The 22453-nt window shown below is 38.0% G+C and overlaps 1 protein-coding gene across 1 annotated transcript in view; it reads right to left on the bottom strand.

The window, feature by feature from the left end:
• LOC109249552 (uncharacterized) overlaps positions 1-22453 on the bottom strand; it is a 276220-nt gene that overhangs the window by 112125 nt on the left and 141642 nt on the right. The window contains exons 12-14 of the mRNA XM_053905327.1: positions 5714-5848; positions 4435-4698; positions 561-738 (exon numbers count right to left, since the gene is read on the bottom strand). Coding sequence (XP_053761302.1) covers positions 561-738; positions 4435-4698; positions 5714-5848 — 577 coding nt within the window. The remainder of the gene's footprint in view (positions 1-560; positions 739-4434; positions 4699-5713; positions 5849-22453) is intronic.

The following is a 22453-nucleotide window of genomic DNA, read 5'->3' as shown; positions in this document are numbered from 1 at the left end:
GCCAGAAGATACAAACTGTTAAAGAATCTTGTACATCTTTTGGTAAAGGAAATAATTCTTTCGCAAAAAATAATAGTAATCGCTAATATATCCCTTCTGTAAGCTGTACATTAACTACTTCAGAGAATGTTATTTGCTTATTTAGTGCTTGATTAAGCCAGTCTTTGAAAACAGCTTTATGAAATAAACTATATTAGCTGAAGACTGCTTTATGAGAGTATGTTCTCTTTCATAGCCATTTGTTGGTTACCACTCTTGTGAGCAAGCAAGAAAGTTCTAGAGCTTTACTTTAAGCCACAAGTCCGTGGAGAAAGACCTGTGTTTCAATGAAGTAATTCTACAGTTGATTATAATTAGTAAATAATTATGCAGTATGGAAACTAATATTCTTGTCAATGATTACATTCTCTTTAAACAGCATGGCATAGAAATAACTACATTAATAATTAAAATTTCTTTCTCAGTTTTCTACAATATAACACAACTTGAAATATTAGTAATAGAATGCTGAAGACAGTCAACTAACCCTGAGAAGAGCATAGGAAGGATTTTAGCCTTACCATCCAAGGATGAACAAATGTTTTCTTCTGTTTGTTTCTCTGAAAGGCCAGCCGTATTCTCCACGCCTGATTCTGCTGTCTCTGCTCCAGCCATTAAAGAAACTGGAAATTCGGGAGGAAGCTGAGTCTGCCTTTCATAGGTTGTTTGATCATCCAAACACAGAGGAAGTTTAATAACCTATTAAGAGATAAATCTCTTATCTAAACTGTTGAAAATATTTCACACACAGTGAATTTTACCCTAGAACAATGATACAATTTGCAAACTCTAAAAGGTCAATGGCGAATCAATTTTCCGAACCTTATAATTGCTTTTGTTTGGCGGTTTTACAAAGTATGCTTTTTTTGTAGTAACGATTTACATAATTGCTTTAGATATTTTCATTGCTCTATTTAGTTCTTAGTTTTTCCTCTGTTTTACCTTATAATTTTCCTTAATATCTTCTTGCAAATAACACTATCTGATACTTACGCTGGGATCAAGTTAGCAAATATTCATTCTGTATTTACTATCTCCAAGAAACAACGTTTTTAGTCCAAAAATAAAAGACAAAATTGTAGACTCTGGGGGTGACTGTATGGGTTTCACTGTGCAATTTTTTTAGCATCTCTCTATGTTTACAAATTTAATAATAAAGTGCTTGGTGGAAAAACTCCATGACATTGGAAGTGAAATATTTAAGAAAGTGAGGAACTTTTGCCAGGGAAAAGTTAAAGGTTATTTTGCTTGCATAATTTCTCCCCATGTATTTTTTCACATACCCTAGGGGGACGAATCAGACCTGTTCCCCAGTCTCCACACTCGGACCGTGAGCCTGAATTCTATCCCGAAAAGCAACATGGTAGAACGTGTGAGGTCATGGATTAGCTACGTGCTCTGGGTTGGCCACAATCTCTTTGAGTGTGATATTTTTTTTCCACTCACAGACACAGGAGGGAAATGATCATAATTTATCTGACTTATTTCCTTTAATATCTCCTAAGGCTGCATTACAGAAATGACTTTCCTGTTCTAGTATCCCATTTACCTATCTTTTCTCTTCTCTAATCCAAGTTACTTTTTTTTTCCTGAGAAACTCCAAAAGGAGTACTCAAAAATTACATTTACTTGTTCAAAAATTGCATTTGAGAAGACTCACATTGGAAAATTCCTAATATTTAAGAATTTCACATAAGAGGAAAATCGGATTTCAAGATAAAAATATTTCATTTTTATCCTCATGAAAAAGAAGCAAATACATTCCTACTTATGCTGCCTGACAATCGGAAAATCCTATCTTAAATAATGACACTATTCTCCTTGATAAGACTCACGGCCCCCCCATGAAATATACAGAGAAAAAACATTTATTAACAAATAAGAAAGTCGGTGGACAATTACAATCATCTGTAATGAATAATGACCAGTGGGCTCTACAGATAAGCCATAATACTACATTTCACCATTTTTTTAAGGGAGTCAGAAAAGAAAAAGGAAAATTTTAGTAATGTGTTCGAATCAAGTAAATTTTAGTGAAATCAAGCTTTCTAATGTTGTTTTGCAAATAGCTACTTTTCTTGACCTTATAAATTTTAAACATCACTTCTTGATTTATCTTAAATATAACATACTTATGTCTTTATAATCAATACCAGCACTACCGAAATGACCTTTATGAAATAAAATTGGTGCTGGATTTCCTTGCCATAGTTAACACAACACTGAATTTTAGGGAACAAATAGTAAAAAAAATCATAGATGCCTTTCACATTCACTAGTAAACCTATATCAAAATTTATTTGCTTTTATAACTGTATTTTATTTCATTTTGATTTTTTAATTCGGTATTCAAATCATCCACTTATAAAATATTTTGTTTTGGGTTAAAATATTTTGTTTGGGTTAGCTCACTTCAAAATTTGAGGGATTTTTCAATAACTCCTTTGAATTCATTTCTAATGGTCTCCCTTTTCAAATGTATTTATATCAGCATTTCTAAACCATAGAAGGTTTTATAAACTCCGGATCCTGATACCCCACCTCAAAACAATTGAATCAAAATCTCTGAGAACAAGATTTGGACTATTTCTAAAGTTTCCTACATAATTCCAATATACAGTCAGATTTGTCCCAGAATGGTGACTATTTTTTAAATGAGTAGAAAGGTACATATTTATATTTATATTTGTTTTCTTAACAGCAACCAATAATATCTCAAAAAGATATTTCAGCAAAACATTATAAGGGTATTTGCTAAGAGGGGGAAACATGCCGGTTGATTCAACATAAAATACACAGGAAACGGGAAGACCATCACATAAGAAGGATATATAGCTGCTGATTTTTAAGCCAAAACTACATGTGTTTCCTGGAAATGTCCGTATTTAATAGTTCCATCACTTAGGTGGGTAGATGACAGTGATAGATAGATGATATATACATACACACATAATACATATATATGTACATGTACATACATACATACATTAGATTAGATTGATAGCAACCTAGCTAGTTAGCTAGATAGACAGACAGACAGACAGACAGACAGGGAAATGTCAAACACTCAGGTAAGGAAGAAAAAAAAAATCATAGCATTTTCTGATACAGGCGCTGTGGAAAACCATCATAATCAGAAAGAATAAATTTGCACATAGAGGACTGAAATAAACTAAAATTCTGCTGGAATGCTTTACACTTAAGGTATGCTGTCATTTTTTTTTTTTTTTTTTTTTGGATCTTCCATGGTGTCTTCCTAGAATGAACTTCTGCAATGACATTTCTGCTAAAAGACTTGGTTAGAAAATAAATTTCCAAATATGTACAAATAAATGGTGTTCACCCAAGGGTTTTTTGGGAGTGTGTTTCGTTTTTAATTCTTGAGGTAATTAAGACAGCATGCTTTGAAGTGATATGTATGGCAAAGGGAGTTTAGTGAAGACCATTTTCATCCCGTGGAAATGTGGGTCATTAATTATCTTATGTATGAACACATGCTTGTCTCATCAAATGAGTGGCGAGCATCAGGAAGGCACAGACTCTATCTCATTTCTTTTGTATTTCTAGAATAAGCAATGCCCAACACAAAGTAGTAGCTCAATTAGTACATTGGATAAGGAAACACCATCGCCTTATACCCAAGTTGATGAGACAGATCAGATTCGGCAGCAGCAGATTATAAACAGAGAATTGAAGGATTTGGGTGCCCTTCTCAGCCTGCTCATGACATAGAAGTTTGGGTTAAATTATCTTTAAATTTCCTGCTAATTCTGGAATTTTATTCCTTATTTGTAGACATCAATTTAATCAGCATTAAGAAAGCATTAAGATGTAAATGCTTTCACAGATTTATGATACATACTGAAATTTTCAATAGCACGAAAGTCAGCTAAACACTAGAAATAAGCAGTTTTAGAAAAAATAATAATGTTTATTTTTGAGAGAGAGAGAGACAGAGACAGAGACAGAGAGAGACAGAGTGCAAGCAGGGAAGGTGCAGAGAGAGAGGGAGGCACAGAATTCAAAGCAGGCTCCAGGCTCTGAGCTGTCAGCACAGAGCCGGATGCGGGACTCAAACTCACAGACCACGAGATCATGACCTGAGCTAAAGTCGGACGCTTAAATGACTGAGTCACCCAGGCACCCTGGTTTCGGAAAAAAATTAAGTTCTTTACTTACAAAATCATATCACAGGCACATCTGTGTGGCTCAGTCGGTTGAGTGTCCATCCGACTTCGGCTCAGGTCATGATCTCGCAGTTCGTGAGTTCAAGCCCCACATGGGGCTCGCTGCTGTCAGCCTGCTTCAGATCCTCTGTCCCTCTCTCTCTGCCCCTCCCCCACTTTTCCTCTCTCAAAAATAAATAAAACATTTGAAAAAAATCATATTACAAACCTGAAAGTAGAGATTGCACAGCCAGTGGTCCAAGTCCCGGCACATCAAATCTTCCATTTTCCTGAAGCTGTCGAATTTCTGGTCATAATGACCTCGGAGAAGGGGACACTTGAATTTCCCGTCCACTACATCGAAGTTGTTATCACACACAGGGAAGGCTGCCCAGCCCACAACCCAGTCAAAAGAAGCATATTTCCCACGAAGGAGACAGAGTTCAAACAAGAACGCCATGCCAGGTTTCACATCTTTCTTCGGAGGGAGTGCCTAGGGAAGGATACCAAGGCAAGGGGAGATCAGGATGCTTGTACACAGAAACGTGCTACATTCAAGGGCCCCTATATATAATTTAGAATTCAGGATGGAGTTGGGTTTTACTTCCATTGGTTGCCCTTAAAAATTCACTATTGTCAATAATGTTGCAATAAACGTAGGGGTGCATATGTCCTTCCAAATTAGTGTTTTTGTTTCTTTGATTAATATCCAGTGGTGGAATTATGAGATCCCATGGTATTTCTACTTTTTTGAGGAAACTCCATACTGTTTTGCACAGCATCATTATTTATTATAGCCCAGATGTGGAAGCAACCTAAGAGCCCATTGATGGACAAATGGATAAGGGGGACTTGTAGTGTGTGTGTGTGTGTGTGTGTGTGTGTGTGTGTGTGTAGGAATATCACACAGTCATAAAAAAAGATAGGATCATACTATTTGCAACAATACGGATGAACCTAGACTAGAGAGTAAGTCAGACTGACAAAGACAAATACTATATGAGTTCACATGTGCATGGACTCTGAAAAAAAAAACAAACAAAGAAATAAACAAACAAAAAGCAGAATCAGATGAGGAAACACAGAGAACAAACTGATGGTTGCCAGAGGGGAGGAGGCTGGTGGGGATGAACCAAATGGGTGAAGGAGAGGGTGAGATACAGACTTCCAGTTACAGACTGCATGAGTCATTGGAATAAAAGACACAGCATAAGGAATGTAGTCAGTGATACTGTAACAGGGGCGTATGGGGACAAATGGTACCTACATGTGTGGGGAGCATAGCGTCAGGTGTAAACTTGGTTCACTACGTTATACACGTGAAACGGATGAAACATCATGTGTCAATTACAGCCAAATCAAAAAAAAAAATTGAAGAAAAATTCACTATTGCATGCATAACCTTTCCAGCCCAAATTAATCGAGCAACATGCCAGCATGAAAATGTGACCCAAGCAACAAACTTGATCCTGCCCATTCAAGATTCTGCGCTTCATAAGTTACCTAACACGGTATACTGAACTTCCGGTTCGTTTTGCTTGAGCTGCTGCTTCTATAGTATAACTATTTCTATCAGTTGTCACCATCATCGTTTTACTTGCCTGCCACTCATCTTTGTAGTCTTCACGTACCCCAAACGAGTCCTTTACACAGAAGAAATGCTTTAAAAAAATGGTTGAACTTGGGTGCCTGGGCAGCTTAGCTGGTTAAGCGTCCAACTCTCGATTTCTGCTCAGGTCATGATTTCACGGTTCATGGAATCGACCCCATGTTGGGGTCTGCACTGATAGCGAAGAGCCTGCTTGGGATTCTCTGTCTCCCTCTCTCTCTCTCTCTCTCTCTCTCTCTCTCCCTCCCTCGCTCTCCCCTCTCCAAATAAATAAATAAACATTTAAAAAAATAAAATAGATACAAAATGGTTGAGCTATCGCACTCCAGAGAAACTAATCCTGGGTATAATGATAGCTTAAATTACTATTACAACGTCTACCTCTTCAAGGAAAAATAGTGTCCCATTTAATTATGTGACTTTCCTGTTTATTTCAGTTGAAACTGTACTGCACGCCACTGTATAAGCAATTTGTCCATACTAAATAAATAGTGTTAGGCATAAAGATGGATGAAATGATCTGATTGACCAAATCATTGTTCAGGTCCCCAGATGTAGAGATGGAGCTTGCCCTTTGGCCTTTTAAAAAAGAATTTCAGGAAAGTGAATAATCTTTTTTTTTTTTTAATAGAGCATAGGCTTGGGTTTCTTTTTCAAATTCTATGTGAATAATTGTAAATGGACAAAGATAGGGACTTGCCTAAGACTATTTTATAGCAATATATTTAGCCAAAAGTGTGTAGGCATATTTTATATGATTTATGTAAATATTCCAAGACTCAGTTTATGTTTAAAATGAAACAGAAGCATCTGTTGAAAAATACCATAACCCTGTGGCAGCTGCTATTAAACCATTAACAGGATCAGGTTTCATTTAAACCAGATTTACCATTTTCTACAACAGCCCATGGGAAAGCTAAAAACATTAGACACAAATTACTGACAAAAGAGATTCTTAATCAAGCCATACTTTTCATTTGGCTAGTTGGCTGTGAGTAACCTTTGTGATAAGAGAATCAAAGCTAACTGAGAAGGAGGAGGAGGAGAAATGAAGTCAGAAACCTGTTTTGAATCATCATTTAAAAATAAAGCTGCACTGATGCCATTATAATAATTTCTTCTACTCATATCGGTGCCTTTAAAAATGCCCCTCTACTACTAACCTGATCTTACTCAGCTATACATCCAAAATAGATAAAGTAAGAATTTGACCAGTACTGACCCAATTCTATCATTAAGTTTCTGTGGTCTTGGGCTAGTCACTTTTTTTTTTTTTTTAAATCAAGGTTTCCATGCACTCAACTTTCCTCCTCAATAAAAGACAAGGGTATAAGCATCTTCCTCAGTAAATTGATACAACCATTGGGTTGGACAATAAATACAAAAAAAAGGTCATAAAAACATGAAATGCACATAACTAGTATTATTATTATTTTAAGACTTTATTTTAATTATCTCTAAGACGAATCAGATTACAGTGTATTTAATAAAGAAGAAAAGAACCTATCGAGGTTGAAATTCATCTGTAACCTTGTAAAACACCAGTATCATTCTGCGTGAGGAACGACAGTTCAAGGCTGCTAAACAAAACCTAATAACGCCAGGCAGCATGTGTCCATGAGAAGCCAGTCCTCATGCACGAAAGGAAATTCCACGGCAGCCTATTTTACAAGATAGAAGAGTCACATGCAGCTACCTTGACAGCCCTAAAAAAATAAATATATGAACAAAAATCTAGTCACTGATATTGATTGAAAAGGAGGAAAAGAGCTATATGTTATCAAATAAAGGAATTTATCTGACAACAGTTGTCTTATCTTATTTATTCTTGTAGTCTCTTTCCCTCGCCCTGTATCACAGGAGAGATCTGTTGCTCTGTAATGTGTAGCTTGGGACTCATTCTTTTCCTCTTCAGCAAGAAAGGATCACCGAGTTTCATTGTATCTCTCAGAGGATCCTCTCCACGAACCTGGATATTTCCACAGCTATCTTATGGTGTGATAGTTCCATGAGTATTTTACAATAGCTTCATGAGTACTATAAAATGAGGGAAATAAATGCATGGGTCTCTGCCATCCACCAATGCCATCTCATCAGTCCCGGTGGTTGGGGATCATAATGTCCTTGGAATAATACCTTTATTTTCTGAGTACCAAGAAGGGCCTATTTTTTGAAGGAAAACACACTACAGACCTAAAGTTCACTGTATAGCATAAAGGTGATGCATTTCACCTTCCATGTGATAGAAGGTACATGTGAAAGGAGAGTAGAGAACAAGCAAAATCCAAGAAGAAAACAAGAATTTTGAAGGCTGAAGCCTACATGGAAAATTGGAAGAGAAAGTAAAATTCTTGGACACCAGATACCTGGAGATTGAAGCAACTCAGAGAGGATTAGGGTAAGCCTTACAAAATGATGAAAATGCATATCGATAAAGTATTCTTCAATTTTCTGGACTTGCTGAAATTTTGAAAAGGATTGTTATTTTTACGATCAGAAAAAAAATTAACAAAGTAATTTCGCCAACAGAAGACCTTCAAAGTGCTGCTTCTGCTTTATGAGGAGGGTGGTCAGAAATGACAATAATTCTCACTATAACACAGAAAAAATGCCAGCTAAATTACAAAATTATGCATATTATTGAGCCCACTGGGGAACGAGGGCACAAAGAAATTTAGGGAAAACTAAACCTCAGAGAGGGGTAAGCCCTTCATATATGACCTTGGACTAGGGGTGGCTTTTAATCTTAGGAAATAGATGAAGAAGCAGACTTGTCATTGGGTAGGAGGCTTCACAAGTAAATGGAGAATCCAGCTGAATGTTTAGCCATCTTGGCCTAACGTGGAATACTGAACACATAGGAGCCCCAGACACAGCACGAGTCCTCATCATCTACCAATTCTCAACCTTAGCACTTGTATCCAGCGCTCGGCCGCCTGTGAGTAATTGGGCCCAGGGTGAGAGCCAAAGGGAGATCTCCAGTGGCCCAGACATCTTCAGGCAGGGCGAGGGAGCAGGGCAGAAGCCTACAGTTACACGGTGCTTGGATACCAAACCCGACTAGAAGGAGGGATTTTTTTATACCTCAAAACTTTTGAAAACCAAGAATGAATTAACACTAACCAAAGCTACAACTTAACCCCAACTTAGCTTAATTCTAACCAGAGACATCATCCCCTCACCACAGCTGCCTGACAGAGACAGCTTTTTAGTGGGGGATAAATATCTTCTACTTCAGTCTTTACAGTTCATTTATACACTATGTTTGGCACAAGATACAGCCACAGAAACAGGAACATGTGATGTCTGGATAAAAGATAACAGCCAATGGAGACCGACCTACAGCTGACCCGGCTGATAAAATTAACAAAGACATTAAACAATCATAATTAGGATAAAGAAATAAAGGAAAAGATAGAAGTAAACCGTGAGGAGGAAGAAACTCCAAGAGGGAACTTTTTAAAAGTTCTGTAATATAATAATTAATAATAATAATAATAATTACTTTTTTAATAATAATTTCCTTTAAAAACAATAAAGTACTTTGAAATGAAAAGTATATTGAGTGGACTTCACAGTAGAAATGGACATAGCAGGAAAAGGATGGATGAATTCTAAGAGAGATCAAAAAAATATCCCAACTGAAGCACAAAGAAAAAAAGAATGAAAAAAGAAAAAAAGAAATTACCAGATCAGGGCATGTAAGACCCGTGGGATAATAATGAACACATGGAATCGGAGTCCTGAAAGAAAAAGAGAAAGACAATGGTTCAGAGAACAATTTTGAAGAGACGGTGGCTGAGGATTTTCCAAAATTGATGAAAGACATCAACCCACAAAACCAAAAAGCTCAGAAAACCCCAAGAAGACAAAATAAAAGAAGGAAATAATACCTAGCTTATCAGAGTCAAGCTGATGAAAATCAGAGATAAAAGTCTTAAAAATGTAGGGCCATCTATGATATGTAACAGAAAAGTTTATTACTGGCTGTCAAAGGGCCAAGTATGGTCAAGTATCCTTATTCCCTCATTGTGAACTCCTGGATGTCATATAAAAATATTTATATCGGGGCGCCTGGGTGGCTCAGTCGGTTAAGCGGCCGACTTCCGCTCGGGTCATGATCTCACAGTCCGTGGGTTTGAGCCCCGTGTCAGGCTCTGTGCTGAAAACTCAGAGCCTGGAGCCTGTTTCAGATTCTGTGTCTCCCTCTCTCTGACCCTCCCCCATTCATGCTCTGTCTCTCTCTGTCTCAAAAATAAATGTCAAAAAAAATTTTTTTTTAAATAAATAAATAAATAAATAAAAATAAAAATATTTATATCATATGGAAAATTCTACTTTCATTTTGTTGTTGTTCTGTAGTCTGGTCATGTAAAGTTACTTTGGTCTCTGGCACTAAACAAAAAATTTGCAGAAACTTCTGTTAAGAATAAGCTCCACTTTTTGCTTCTTGGGTAGGCTGGTTCTTACCTAATTGACATCTTTTTGTCAACTTACATTTATCGTATAACTTGTAGTTCCTTAGCATCATATTAAAAGCCCTAATGCACCCTCACCACAATCTAACTTTCTAGCATTGTTTCACAATAAACATATATTATTTTAATTAAATATAATTAAATAATAATATAATTAAAATATCAAATATATACAAATAAAGTATAGTCAAAATTATTTTCTCAGATGTCTGCCCATCACACACACACAAACACACACACACACAGTCTGTTATCCTCTCATAACACCCTTTTGTCAGGCAATCCTTCTTCCTCTCCCAAGTTTTGCTCATTATAACCAAAGTATCTTGAACAATACCTTTGAGGTAACAATTTCTAATCTACAGGTTCTCAAGCAGAAGTACAGGCAGAGATGGCCCAGACATGGGCTAGGAGCCTTACACATTTTTATAACAATTACTAAGATGTTCTCAGAATTTTAAAGTCCCTAAATGTAAAAGAAATAATAACAATAACAAGAAAAGAGGGACAAATACACGATGACTTCAGAAAAGGGCATTTTTAGAAATTTTGTTGAGGAATACAGGTAATCTAATAAAGGCACAGGTGGCAGATACAACACAAAAATTGAGAAACCGTGTTATATTCGACCCGTTGCTCCGTTAGAAATCTGTTGTATAACATGCAAGACAGTTGCTCATTCTCCATCTGAACCCTACACTGGCTGATGGGAAGGTTTGCCAATTCATGAGGTAAATTAATGCCTGCGGGAACAGTTCTAACTGTTAGGAAGCTCCGATCACTCCTAAGAAGCCATATTGTCATTAATGCTGTTTGTCAAATATTTCTAATATTTTCTGTTCATCAAATATTTCTAAACATGTGGTAGGGTTGCACTTCCTAGCTCCTTTGTGGGTGGGTGGGCCCTTGAACTAGTTCTATCCAATGATCTGTGAGTGAACATAACAAGTATCACTTCTAGGCCAGAACGTTTATTGTTGGTTCTAGACCCTCCAGAGTTCTCTTGTTCTGTCCTTTGCCACAGTGACAAATGACGTTCCAGACAGCGATCTTTCAATCAGTCTTTGACTCAGAATGAGAATGGCTAAAACAGAACCCCCAGCTTTCCTAAAGTGGACATGGAGTTTAGGTGAAAAATAAGTTCTATTGTATTAAGCCACTGAGATGTTTTGAGGGTTTTTTGTTTGTTTCTGTAGAATAACCAAGCTGATGTACACTGATTCATTGGCCTGCTTTGTATTGACTCAAGTTCAGTCTTCGCTGTTCTATCAAGATGATTATTATGACCAAAGAGCTTTGAGCCACCAGTCTCAGTCACCAAAGATAAAGTCAGGGATGTAGCGGTTTTTGTCAGGTTCATGACCAAGTCAATAGCTGAGGAACATGCAGATACTCATATAATGTGTACCTCCGTAGAGAAGCAGAATACTCAATAATGCTTATGTTGTTCAAGGTAGGTCGACAATGGGGCTATCTGCACATTTCTTTGCTTCCAATTCTTCTAAATGCACCTTAAATGGTTCATTTAGGTGCATTGACTTTAACTTGACCCTAAACATGGATTACTTCAGTCCTCATTGTTCAAACCCATTCCGTTTAAGTGCTTTCCAACTTTAAAAGAGAAGCTACATATCTTAGTGGTTAAAATCATGGGCTTTGGCCTCAAACAAACATGAGAGCAAATACCAACTGATCACTTACATAGGTAACCTACTATCTCAGGATCTTGATTTTGCCCTTTATTAAATGCTGGCCGTAGTAGCATTTAGTAGTGGAAGACGAGGGAGGACAGTGGTGATAAAGGGAAGGCGGCAGCTACACAGACTGGGAAGTGAACTAAACAGCGTCTTCTAGGACTAACATTCAAAGAATAAGGGGAGTCCAGGAGGTAAAGAAATACACTTAATTTGCAGTAGAAATAGCAACATGTTCTTTCTGAGGCAGACAACTCTGGACAGATGATTGGGAACTGATGCCACAGCCCAGGGTAACCTAGGTGATCCAGTGAAAGTTTTATAGTACCATTATTTTCCTTTCCAGTCCCTCAGCCAAGATAAATAAATAGGCACATTAGTTCTAATCCCCAGTCTTTCTGCTGTGGGATAAAATAAAGTAATGACTCTTGGAAACTTTTCTTGGACTAGGGATCAAGGACGGAGGGTGGTAACAGCTATAATAGTATCCGAGAGAAAATCTTCCTTCCCACACCCCTGGAAAACCACGCGCTCTCAGGTGCAACTGTAGTATTTCTAGCTCCCTGTTTTAGAAAATTGATTTCCTTTGGTTTTCCTTAATCCTCAAAGGTAGTATGTCAATAGTTGACATTTATCGGAAGTTGATGAAATGCAAGGAACCCTTTAAATCACTTTGCCCTTGTCAACTCCATCACCACAATAATTCTAAGAAGAGGATTTTATTCTTAGCTCCATTTTGTGAAGGACACAAATGAGACAAAGAGATTGAGTTCAAGGTCACACAGACAATAGATGTCGACGGTAGGGCTAGTATCTGACTTTGGCAATCTACAGCAGGGCCATTCAGGATATGCTTCCTGATGGAGGAGGTGCTACAGCAAAAAGCCTGCCTTGGATTCGCGGAGAAAAGGCTCAAGGGGATTCTTCTCTGTCCTATTTACTTCTCTTCATGATTCCTACAAACTGAGGAGCTAGGGCTCTTTCTCCACGTGTTTCGGCCTGTTCTCTCTTAAATGGTTCACTTTGAGGTCAGGCATTGAAAGTACACATGGGACTGACCGAGAAAAAACATTTTTTCTTTCAATAAAACCCCATTGTGCAGGATCCTTAATTAAAGAATGAGTTCTTTCTGAAGGGCTAGATTCACCAGATAACTTACAAAATAGTAATTCTGAACAAAAATCTTCCTGAAACGGGGTCACAATTCTATGATCTCTCAAAACCTCCAGTCCCGGATCTAATTTTTTGACTTCTCAACAACAAACTGTAATCATCTGAGAAACATCAGCAATCATACAACGACATCCTCAAGGCTCTAGACTAGCAGTCCCCCAAATTTAATTTGTTTAAGAATTACCCAAGGGTGCTGATGAAAAATGCAGATTTCCAGGCCTTGTTCTCATCTTGAATCAATAAGGTTGGGGTGAGTCTCAGGAATGTGAATTTTAACAAGCATGCCAAGGTAAGGTGATTCAGGTGGTCCTTCAGACCACACTTTGAGTATCACCATCTAATATGGACACAAAGATAAGACAGATTTGTGTGTCCTTGATCGTGTGACTTACACAGCATAGGGCAACCACCTTTCTCTTGAAAATCAAACTGATTCAGACCTGAATAATTACAGGCTAAAAAATATGACCTTTCCTCCATTTCCCATCACACGTGACTGAAACCAAAAAGAAATATATGGCATGCCATCTCATTATATCGAAATTCCATTACCTGACCTCAACCTCAATGTGTCATAACTCATCTCTACATGCTACTCAAATGTTCAACTAAGAATATTTCACTCCAGGGAGATGGCAAAATCTAATTGAATATTTTAATTTAGGAAATTCAGTTCTGGGATTTCCACACACCCCCCCTTTTTTTGACTGTGAAAACAAAAAGTTGAATTTTCTTTTCAGTTTCTCCTTGTTAGGCAAAAGATAAATTTCCCCCTCATTGTCCCTGAGAGTTGAACACATTGGGGAAAAATTGGGCACAGCCCATTACTTTTACAAACCCCAGTGACTGAGCCTCAATGCACAAAAAGATGGCATTTCTGAACATCTGCAGCATGATTAGATCAAAGACCAACAAATTAACAACAAATGGTTTTACAAAGGAGCAGACGAATGCATCATTTGGAAAGGAGAAAACTTTTGGCAATAATTGCTTATCAACATTTTTCCTTTGGGCAACCACTTTGTACCAAAGACACCTAGTAATAATAGTCATACCTATGCCACATTTTCTATGTTACAAAGTTCTTAAAGGCATATTATCACATCTGATCACGTCAATCCTTTTATATAATTGATATTAGCCCATTTCACAGGTGATGGGGAAAAAAAGGTTTAGGAAAGTAATGATTGGCTCATGTTTTCTCAGGTACTAAATTGTTGATTTGACTATATCAAAAATGATAATCCAACTTCACTATTTCTTTCCATTCATTCATTCATTCATTCACTCACACACATTTTGTTAAATGTTCATACTGCACTTAAGCACCATTTTTGGCACTGAGAATACAAATAATTGAATAAAGACAAAGAAGCTTCTAGTTCTCGTTAATCTATAATCTGATGCGGGAAGGGGTAATCGATAACACATCAGACCATTTTAATAGCAATAAATGCTCTAATTTACCACTACTGATATTGAAATAACAAAGACAAAATTGTGATGCACTAGCAAATGAGCAGAGAAGGAATAAATCTGTTAAGAAAATCTAGTCTAAGACAGTGATACTTAACCTGAAACCAGCCATGTCACAGTTGAAGGAGGAACCCTAGTAGGTAGGAAGCCACCACTAATTCAGTGGCCCTATGACAAGAATGAGCTGGTTGTGTTCAGAGAATGGAAAGTGAGGCTGGAGTGAAACCCGCAAGGAATTTGGATTTTATTCTAAATGCAATGGAGAGCCACTGGGAGATCTTTTTTTTTTTTTTTTAACATTTATTTATTATTTTTGAGACAGAGAGAGAGCATGAACAGGGGAGGGTCAGAGAAAGAGGGAGACACAGAATCTGAAACAGGCTCCAGGCTCTGAGCTGTCAGCACAGAACCCGACGCGGGGCTCGAACCCACGGACCGCGAGATCACGACCTGAGCCGAAGTCGGACGCTTAACCGACTGAGCCACCCAGGTGCCCCCGGGGGATCTTAAGCAAAGGCTTGCCATGATCTGATTTGCAGTTTACTAAATAGATCCTTACTGGCCCTTGAGTTCCAATGATGATTTTGTTTGACCAGAAATCATTTCCCTGCTCCCACCATGAGCTTTCAGAGACCCATCAGTTGAAAAGTCACTGACTACTGCTTGGTAGGAAAAGATCACTGGCCCTTTTCTTCACACTTAACAGGACATGCGACCTTGGAGAAATTCCTTAACTTTTCTCAGCCCTTTGTGGCTCCACTCGGTGTTCATATGAGAATTAGGGCCTTAAAAGTACTTGTAAAGCATTTTGTGTAGATGTTGAAACATTAAAACATATCCCCTCTGAATGTGAGTGAGTTCAAATATAGAAGCAAGTTTCTCCTCTTTAGAGAATTCAGAATGATTTGATTGTTGAATGGCATGCAACGCGGAAAAGAACTACTATTTTGTAACTAGGGCATTCTTAACTCTGAATACAGCAAATGTGAACAGATGTAGAGAACAGACACAAAGGGCAAGGCTGGATTTATGGCACGTCAGAATCATTTCCAATAAAATAAAGAATGTGAAGCTGCATAAAACACCAAAAACAGTTTTAAAGTTAAAAACGTTTCAACTAAAAGGCAGGCAATAGCTGACTATTTAAAGTCTGCACTGAGACTCTGGACTTTTTAGATTTGCTCATTTTAGAAATATTTGAGGGGCACCTGGGTGGCTCAGTCAGTTAAGTGTCCCACTTAGGCTCAGGTCATGATCTCACAGTCCGTGAGTTCGAGCCCCGCGTCGGGCTCTGTGCGACAGCTCAGAGCCTGGAGCCTGCTTCGGATTCTGTGTCTCCCTCTCTCTCTGCCCCTCCCCTGCTCATGCTCTGTCTCTCTCTGTCTCAAAAATAAATAAAAACATTAAAAATTTTTTTTAAAAAAGAAATATTTGAGACAGCCACATTTCTAGGTGCTAGATACAGCAGTGAACAAAATAGACCCAACTCCTACTCCCAAAAGGTTTCCGTTCCAGTGTTATCAAATATTCTTAAGATCTTAGCATGTACTGTAACAGCCTTATTCCCAAATGTTAGTTTACTACATGATACAAGATCTGTCCTCCAAAAGTACAGGGAAGAGACTGAAAGAGAGAGAGAGTTTTGGCATTAGAAATAGAAATAAGTCTGGTAAAAGCAAAAAAGAAATATAATGGGCATTGATGAGTAATTTAGAGAGATAGAAAAACCAATATATCAGTTCTTGCTGCTTCCTTTAGGGTGGATTGTGAACCTCGGTGTTTACTCTGTGGGGTTATTCACACCTGGGTTTCAATCTCAGCTTCAAACGTATGGGCAAATCCTCGTGTCCAAAACCTCAGTTTCTCTTACCTGCAAAATGGGCTTAACAATAGATTGGGTGATGTGAAATTTGCATTGATAGTGTATATTAAGCATACGGTGAAGAAACTGACACACTGTAGGTACTCAGTTATACTTACTCTTCCTCTCTGCGAGAGGATATGAGGCACAGTGATAAAGTGACCTTCTACACTGATGGCCTTGAACCCCTCACACCACTTAGTAGCAAGGAGCAGAGGCAAAAGAGCATCAAATAAATGTAACGAAAATTGAGTTGTCTTAAATAAATCAAGGATGGATTAACTAATACTTCTTGAAGGGAAGAGCCGCAGAAACCTAACTCAGAGGGAAACAGAGAACGTTCTACGTGGCAGATTATTATCATAATGATAAAAATAATTATAGAGCAACCAATTATTTCCTACATGTAACCCACTACTCTAAGCGATTTGTGCACCATATTATTTAATGCTCACAAAACCCCTATGAATTAGGTATTAGATTCCCATTGTACACATGAGGGAACTGAGGCCAGCGAGATTAAGTGTTTTCCTAAAGTGCTGAGCACTAGTAAGTAGAAGAGCCAGACCTTGGACAAGAGCAGGATGCCCCACGACCAACCACACCATATGGGAAAAACCATCTGCAAATTCCGTTCCCACAAATCTGGGGGCCCTCTTGACCAACAGAAGTGACCTGTCCAAGAATTGACAAGAAAAAAGCCTTCCTCCAACTGATATAATGGAAAACTTTCTAAAGGTGCATGCTATACTCCAGGATTATTCGTTACTAATGGTAATAATCAATAATCAATAAAAGCAATGATGCTCAGGCTCTAGGTGTCCTAAGACTGCCCCATCTTATGAGTTACTAAAATCATTTTATTTTTTTGGTATTAAATGTCACACAGAAAATAACCTCTTGCAAAATGTTGGGTTCATCATATTTTAAGAATTAATACTTTAGGTCATTTTAATCAGTTTCTGATATATGCAGTTTTCAGAAAGCACTTCAGGGAAGAACACTGTGGCCGTGACTAATAATGACAAGAATATGAACTATATTCTTCATATACATATTGGAATCAGAACGTTACTGAAGTACTTTACCATCTTAAGTATTTAGGAAGCTTTAAATAAAAAATAAATTTGCCTAGTTCACTGAAATTGAGCATCCTCTTTTCAGGCATAAAACATCAAACTTATTAATTTCATGGCTATATTTTAAAACGAGTGCCAGTATCGGTTAGCTGACTACATGATAAGTGTCTTAAAATTTCAAGAAGATGCACTAAATTTTTCACAGTATTTGTGTTTCATTCTCAATGTAATAAAAATATGCCACCCTTTTAATAATGAATAATAGATTCTCAGTTTGATTTACATGCATGGATTAAATGTCATGTTTGAAAAGTTGCTATTTTATTCATATTGGATTTCCCTCCAGTAAAACAAAAATGGTGCCCATCTACCACTATAATAATGATACCTTGCCACACTGATGTATAAATATTAACTGGTTGATAGACTTCTTAAAATTCTATAGATACATGAAATAATCTGATAGTACAGTAAATCCAAGTCAAGTTTTCTGTGGAATTTCTGAGGTAACTATTTGTGCCCTACAATTAGCCAAAACTTACCTACATATAATGTGGCTACGCCAAAGGAATAGGAGAGCCAGACCCTATTTCAATGATGCCAGATTTACACATAGAATTCTAAAAGGTTAAAATCTATCATTACTTCTTCTTTCCAACTGGGAAAAAAAAAGGATAATTCACTGTCACCGGTTGTTCATGAGCTCCTGTATTCATTTTCTTGGGCTGTCATAGCAAAGTACCAGAGGCTGAGTGACTTAAACAGCAGCAATTTATTTTCTGGCAGTTCTGGAGACTAGAAGCTCAAGGTCAAGGTGTTGACAGGGTTAATTTTAGTTAGTCTCCCTCACATGGTCTTCCAGGGGTGTGTGTCTGCATCTTAAACTCCTCTTCCTATAGGACAGCAGCCATATTGGATTAGGGCTCACACTAAAGACCTCGTTTTAACTTAATTACCACTTTAAAGACCCTTTCTCCAAATACAGCCACAATTCAGGAGATATAATTCAGTCCATAACGACCCCCTCTCTATCCACTTTCATCTTCTACACCTACCTTTTTATGTGTAGATAGCATAACTAAAGGACTAGCCAAGATCCAAATGCCTTTTGGGGGATCCAAAGCTGAACTTAGAAATAAAATGATTTTTTTCCCTTTAAGCACACAAGTTTCAGTGTGTAATAGCCAATTTACAGAGAACGTCCTGACTTTATTCCTCCAGCTCTTGATATACTTGGTCATATATACTTGGTCATATAAGGGGCTAAAGAAATAATTTCTTCAGTTACAAAAATTAATGCAAAAATTAGTGGCTTGAAATAATATTTTCCCATATCTGCCAATTCTGTGGATCAAGAAAAGAGGCATGATTCAGCAAAGTGACTCATCTGCTCCACACAGCATCAGCTGGGGCCACTGGGTGGTATTTATCTGGTGGCTGACCTGAACCGGAGGGTCCAAGATGGCTTCTCTCACAAGCCAAGCACATTGGCAAAGACAAAGGGAAAGCTAGACCCAGTTCAGGGGCTCTCTCTCTCTCCTGTTGTTAACAAGGCCTCTCCTTCCTCTCTAGCAAGGTAGCCTCTTAGGAATTTTTTTATGTAGCACCTCAGGGCTCTACGAGCATGGTTTCCAGTAAGACCGGAAGTGAAGCTACCTGTCCTTTCAAGTCTTTTAAAACCAGAACTTACACCTAGAAAATGAGAGCATCTCTTCCATAATATTCTATCGATTAAGCAGTCACAGACTTCTCCCCCCACCTCTCAGACTGAAGGGGAGAAAACATGGAGTTCACTTTTCAGCGGGGGGAACAGCAAAAAAGTTACAGCCATCTTTAATCTACCACAACAGGTTATTGGTAATTGAATGAACGACAATATGCAAAATATATTATGCAATACAAATAAAATTAATCTATTTGGCCATGTACATTGCGGTGGCCTTTGACTAACCCAGCAACTTCCATCTGAATTAACAGCAAACATGAAAGATTTCCAGTAACTCAAGTAAGCTAATGTGAATTCAAGAATACTACTTGCCAGATTTTCAAATTTTTTTAACTCTTTTATTATGTATATTTTCTCCTAAGTTTGAAGTGCTGATCTATTTATTTACTAAATCTATTTTTTATTTCTACAGTGAATGAATAATTTAAGCAACTTAGGTTAGATGGCAATGATTAATAAAAGGAAGGTGAGTGTGTATGCATTTAATATGGCTGCAGAATAGACACACATGCTTTCTGAGAACTAGACTTTTACATATAGTTTTTAAATTCTATGATTTTCTTAATAAAGAGCTTATAGTGGCATTCTATAATTAGAAAGGCCGATATAGCTATTTTCACTTAGAAATATCAAAAATAATCTGGAGAACTGTGTACTTGGTCTTTAAAATAACCAAGTTTGCAGTTACTATAACAGAAAACAGATGTATTTGTGGAGGTCCCCATGCATGCCTATGTACCCTGGGAATTCTTAGAAGGCATTCTACTTGAGAATGAGCTTTGTCCAATTTGGCCATACATCAAGGAAGGGAGTTTCTGAGCTAACTTCTCTCTTTAGAAAAGTTTTACCTAATGGGGCGCCAGGGTGGCTCAGTCAGTTAAGTGTCTGACCTTGGCTCAGGTCATGATCTTGCTGTGGGTGAGTTCAAGCCCCGCCTAGGGCCCTGCGCTGACAGCTCAGAGCCTGGACCCTGCTTCAGATTCTGTCTCCCTCTCTCTCTGCCCCTCCCCACTCACATTCTGTCTCTCTCTCTATATATATATATCTCAAAAGTAAATAAATATTATTTTTTTTAAAAAAAAGAAAAGGTTTGCCTAAAATACTGCTTTTGAATATTAAAGAAGGGAGAAAATAAAAAATAAACATAAAATTATAAAATCATAAAACATTGATATGTATTTTCTTATTCATTACCAGTGATGGGCTCCCCATTTATAGGTAATGTGAAAATAGTATCTCTTTCTCTGAATTGATGGGTCTTCTCAGCCAGGTCTATTTCCATTTTAGAAGCTACCGTTACCAAGATTTGACTCTTAAGATTATCTTGACATTTCCTTGTACTCATTTTTGGCAAACTGAGTTTACAATAAACCTTGCTGCATCTCTATAACCAGAGTTTCACATTTCATTTTATTTTGTATTTTAGAAGTATCTATTGATACTATGGGGGCGCCGGGGTGGCTCAGTCAGTTGAGCATCCGACTTAGCTCAGGTCGTGATCTCACGGTCCATGGGTTCGAGCACCGAATCAGGCTCTGTGGTGACTGCTCAGAGCCTGGAGCCTGTCTTGGATTCTGTGTCTCCCTCTCTCTCTGCCCCTCCCCCGTTCATGCTCTGTCTCTCACTGTCTCAAAAATAAATAAACATTAATTTTTTTCTAAAAAAAGAATGCCTACTATGTACAAATACTGTATGCTTCAAAAGACACAAGAATATGATACGCCCACTGCCCTCAAACACCTGAAATCTTGTTGGAGCTCATTCGTGCGTATAAATGATAACAAAAGTGATTGAGTCTGGGATTTGAAGGATATGTAGGAGTTACCATTGGGGACAAATGCCCAATGGCACACCAAACTTGTAGGATATATAGAACTTGAGTATAGCCCGAGCTAAGAGTGTGCCTGGCTTCATAATGGAAAGTTGGCTCTGATTAATGAGGGTAATCAGACTGGGGACAGAAGCTGAGGCCATATCACCAGTGTCTTTGAATCCATGGCAAAGACTTTGATTTATCTTAAGAGTAATGGGAAGTCAACCTATGTGTTAAAAGGAAAGTGCTAGAGTGAGGTGATGGAAAGACCGCTTTCCCTAATGACGACCAAAGGAACATTGATCATGCCCCTGGGGTTAGTGGAAAGCCCTTTTGAGAGGCAGAAGGTAGTTGAGTAGCCAGAGGTACAGAGCAAGGGTTTCATTGCCAACATTTCCTCACTAAGCTATAAGATCTCGGGTAACTAGCATCATTTCTCCAAAATGCAGTTTCTCATTTATGAAATAGAAATATTATGTTTATCTCACTTATTTCTTTTGAGGTTACACACCATAATATTAGTGAAAACAGAAAATTCTATCTTGGTCTAAAACACCTTACTGGGGGCACCTGGGTGGCTCAGTAGGTTGAGGGTCCGATTCCTGACTTCAGTGCAGGTCATGGTCTCGTGGTTTGTGACAGCAACAAAGCTTGCTTGGCATTTTCTCTCTCCCTCCCTCTCTGCCCCTCCCCCACTCACACTCTCTCTGTCTCTCTCAAAAAGAAATAAACATTTTTAAAATAATAAAAAAATAAAACACTTTACTGGTTTTAGAAAGACTGGACTGAAGATACAAATATTGTACACAATTGTTTATCCTTTTAAGTTTTTAAAAATGTTCATTTATTTTTGAGAGAGAGAGACAGAGTGTGAGTGGGGGAGGAGGAAAGAGAGGGAGATACAGAATCTGAGGCAGGCTTCAGGCTCTGAGCTGTCACCACAGAGACCGACGCGGGGCTCAAACTCGGGACTGACAAGATCATGACCCAGGCCGAAGTTGGACGCTTAACCAACTGAGATTGGGCACCTGCTCTAAGTCTCATCGCTAAGCAGATTTTGGAAACCAAAATTCAATTCCAGGTAAAGAGCGCACACTTATCCACCACCCTACCATGTTCTGGTTCCCTTTATTTATTCTTCGCATTTGAATATACAAGAAAATTTTCTCTGGAAGTATTTCCAAAAGATTCTTTTCGAGGAACTAAGAGGTATTGTCCTTACCTTCATTCACAGAAAAAGCCTCATTCGGTCACAAATTAGTACAGAGCAGATCCTTTTGAAAGTAAGAGACTAATAATCGCCTGCTCACTGCGATTCTGTCAGGTGGAAGCCTGTGTG

This window comes from Panthera pardus, unplaced genomic scaffold, assembly GCF_024362965.1.
Source record: "Panthera pardus isolate Hobbes unplaced genomic scaffold, ASM2436296v1 HiC_scaffold_17, whole genome shotgun sequence".
Lineage (NCBI taxonomy): Eukaryota > Metazoa > Chordata > Mammalia > Carnivora > Felidae > Panthera > Panthera pardus.
Note: the sequence above shows the minus strand (reverse complement) of the source record. Positions and strands in the feature narration are given on the sequence as shown.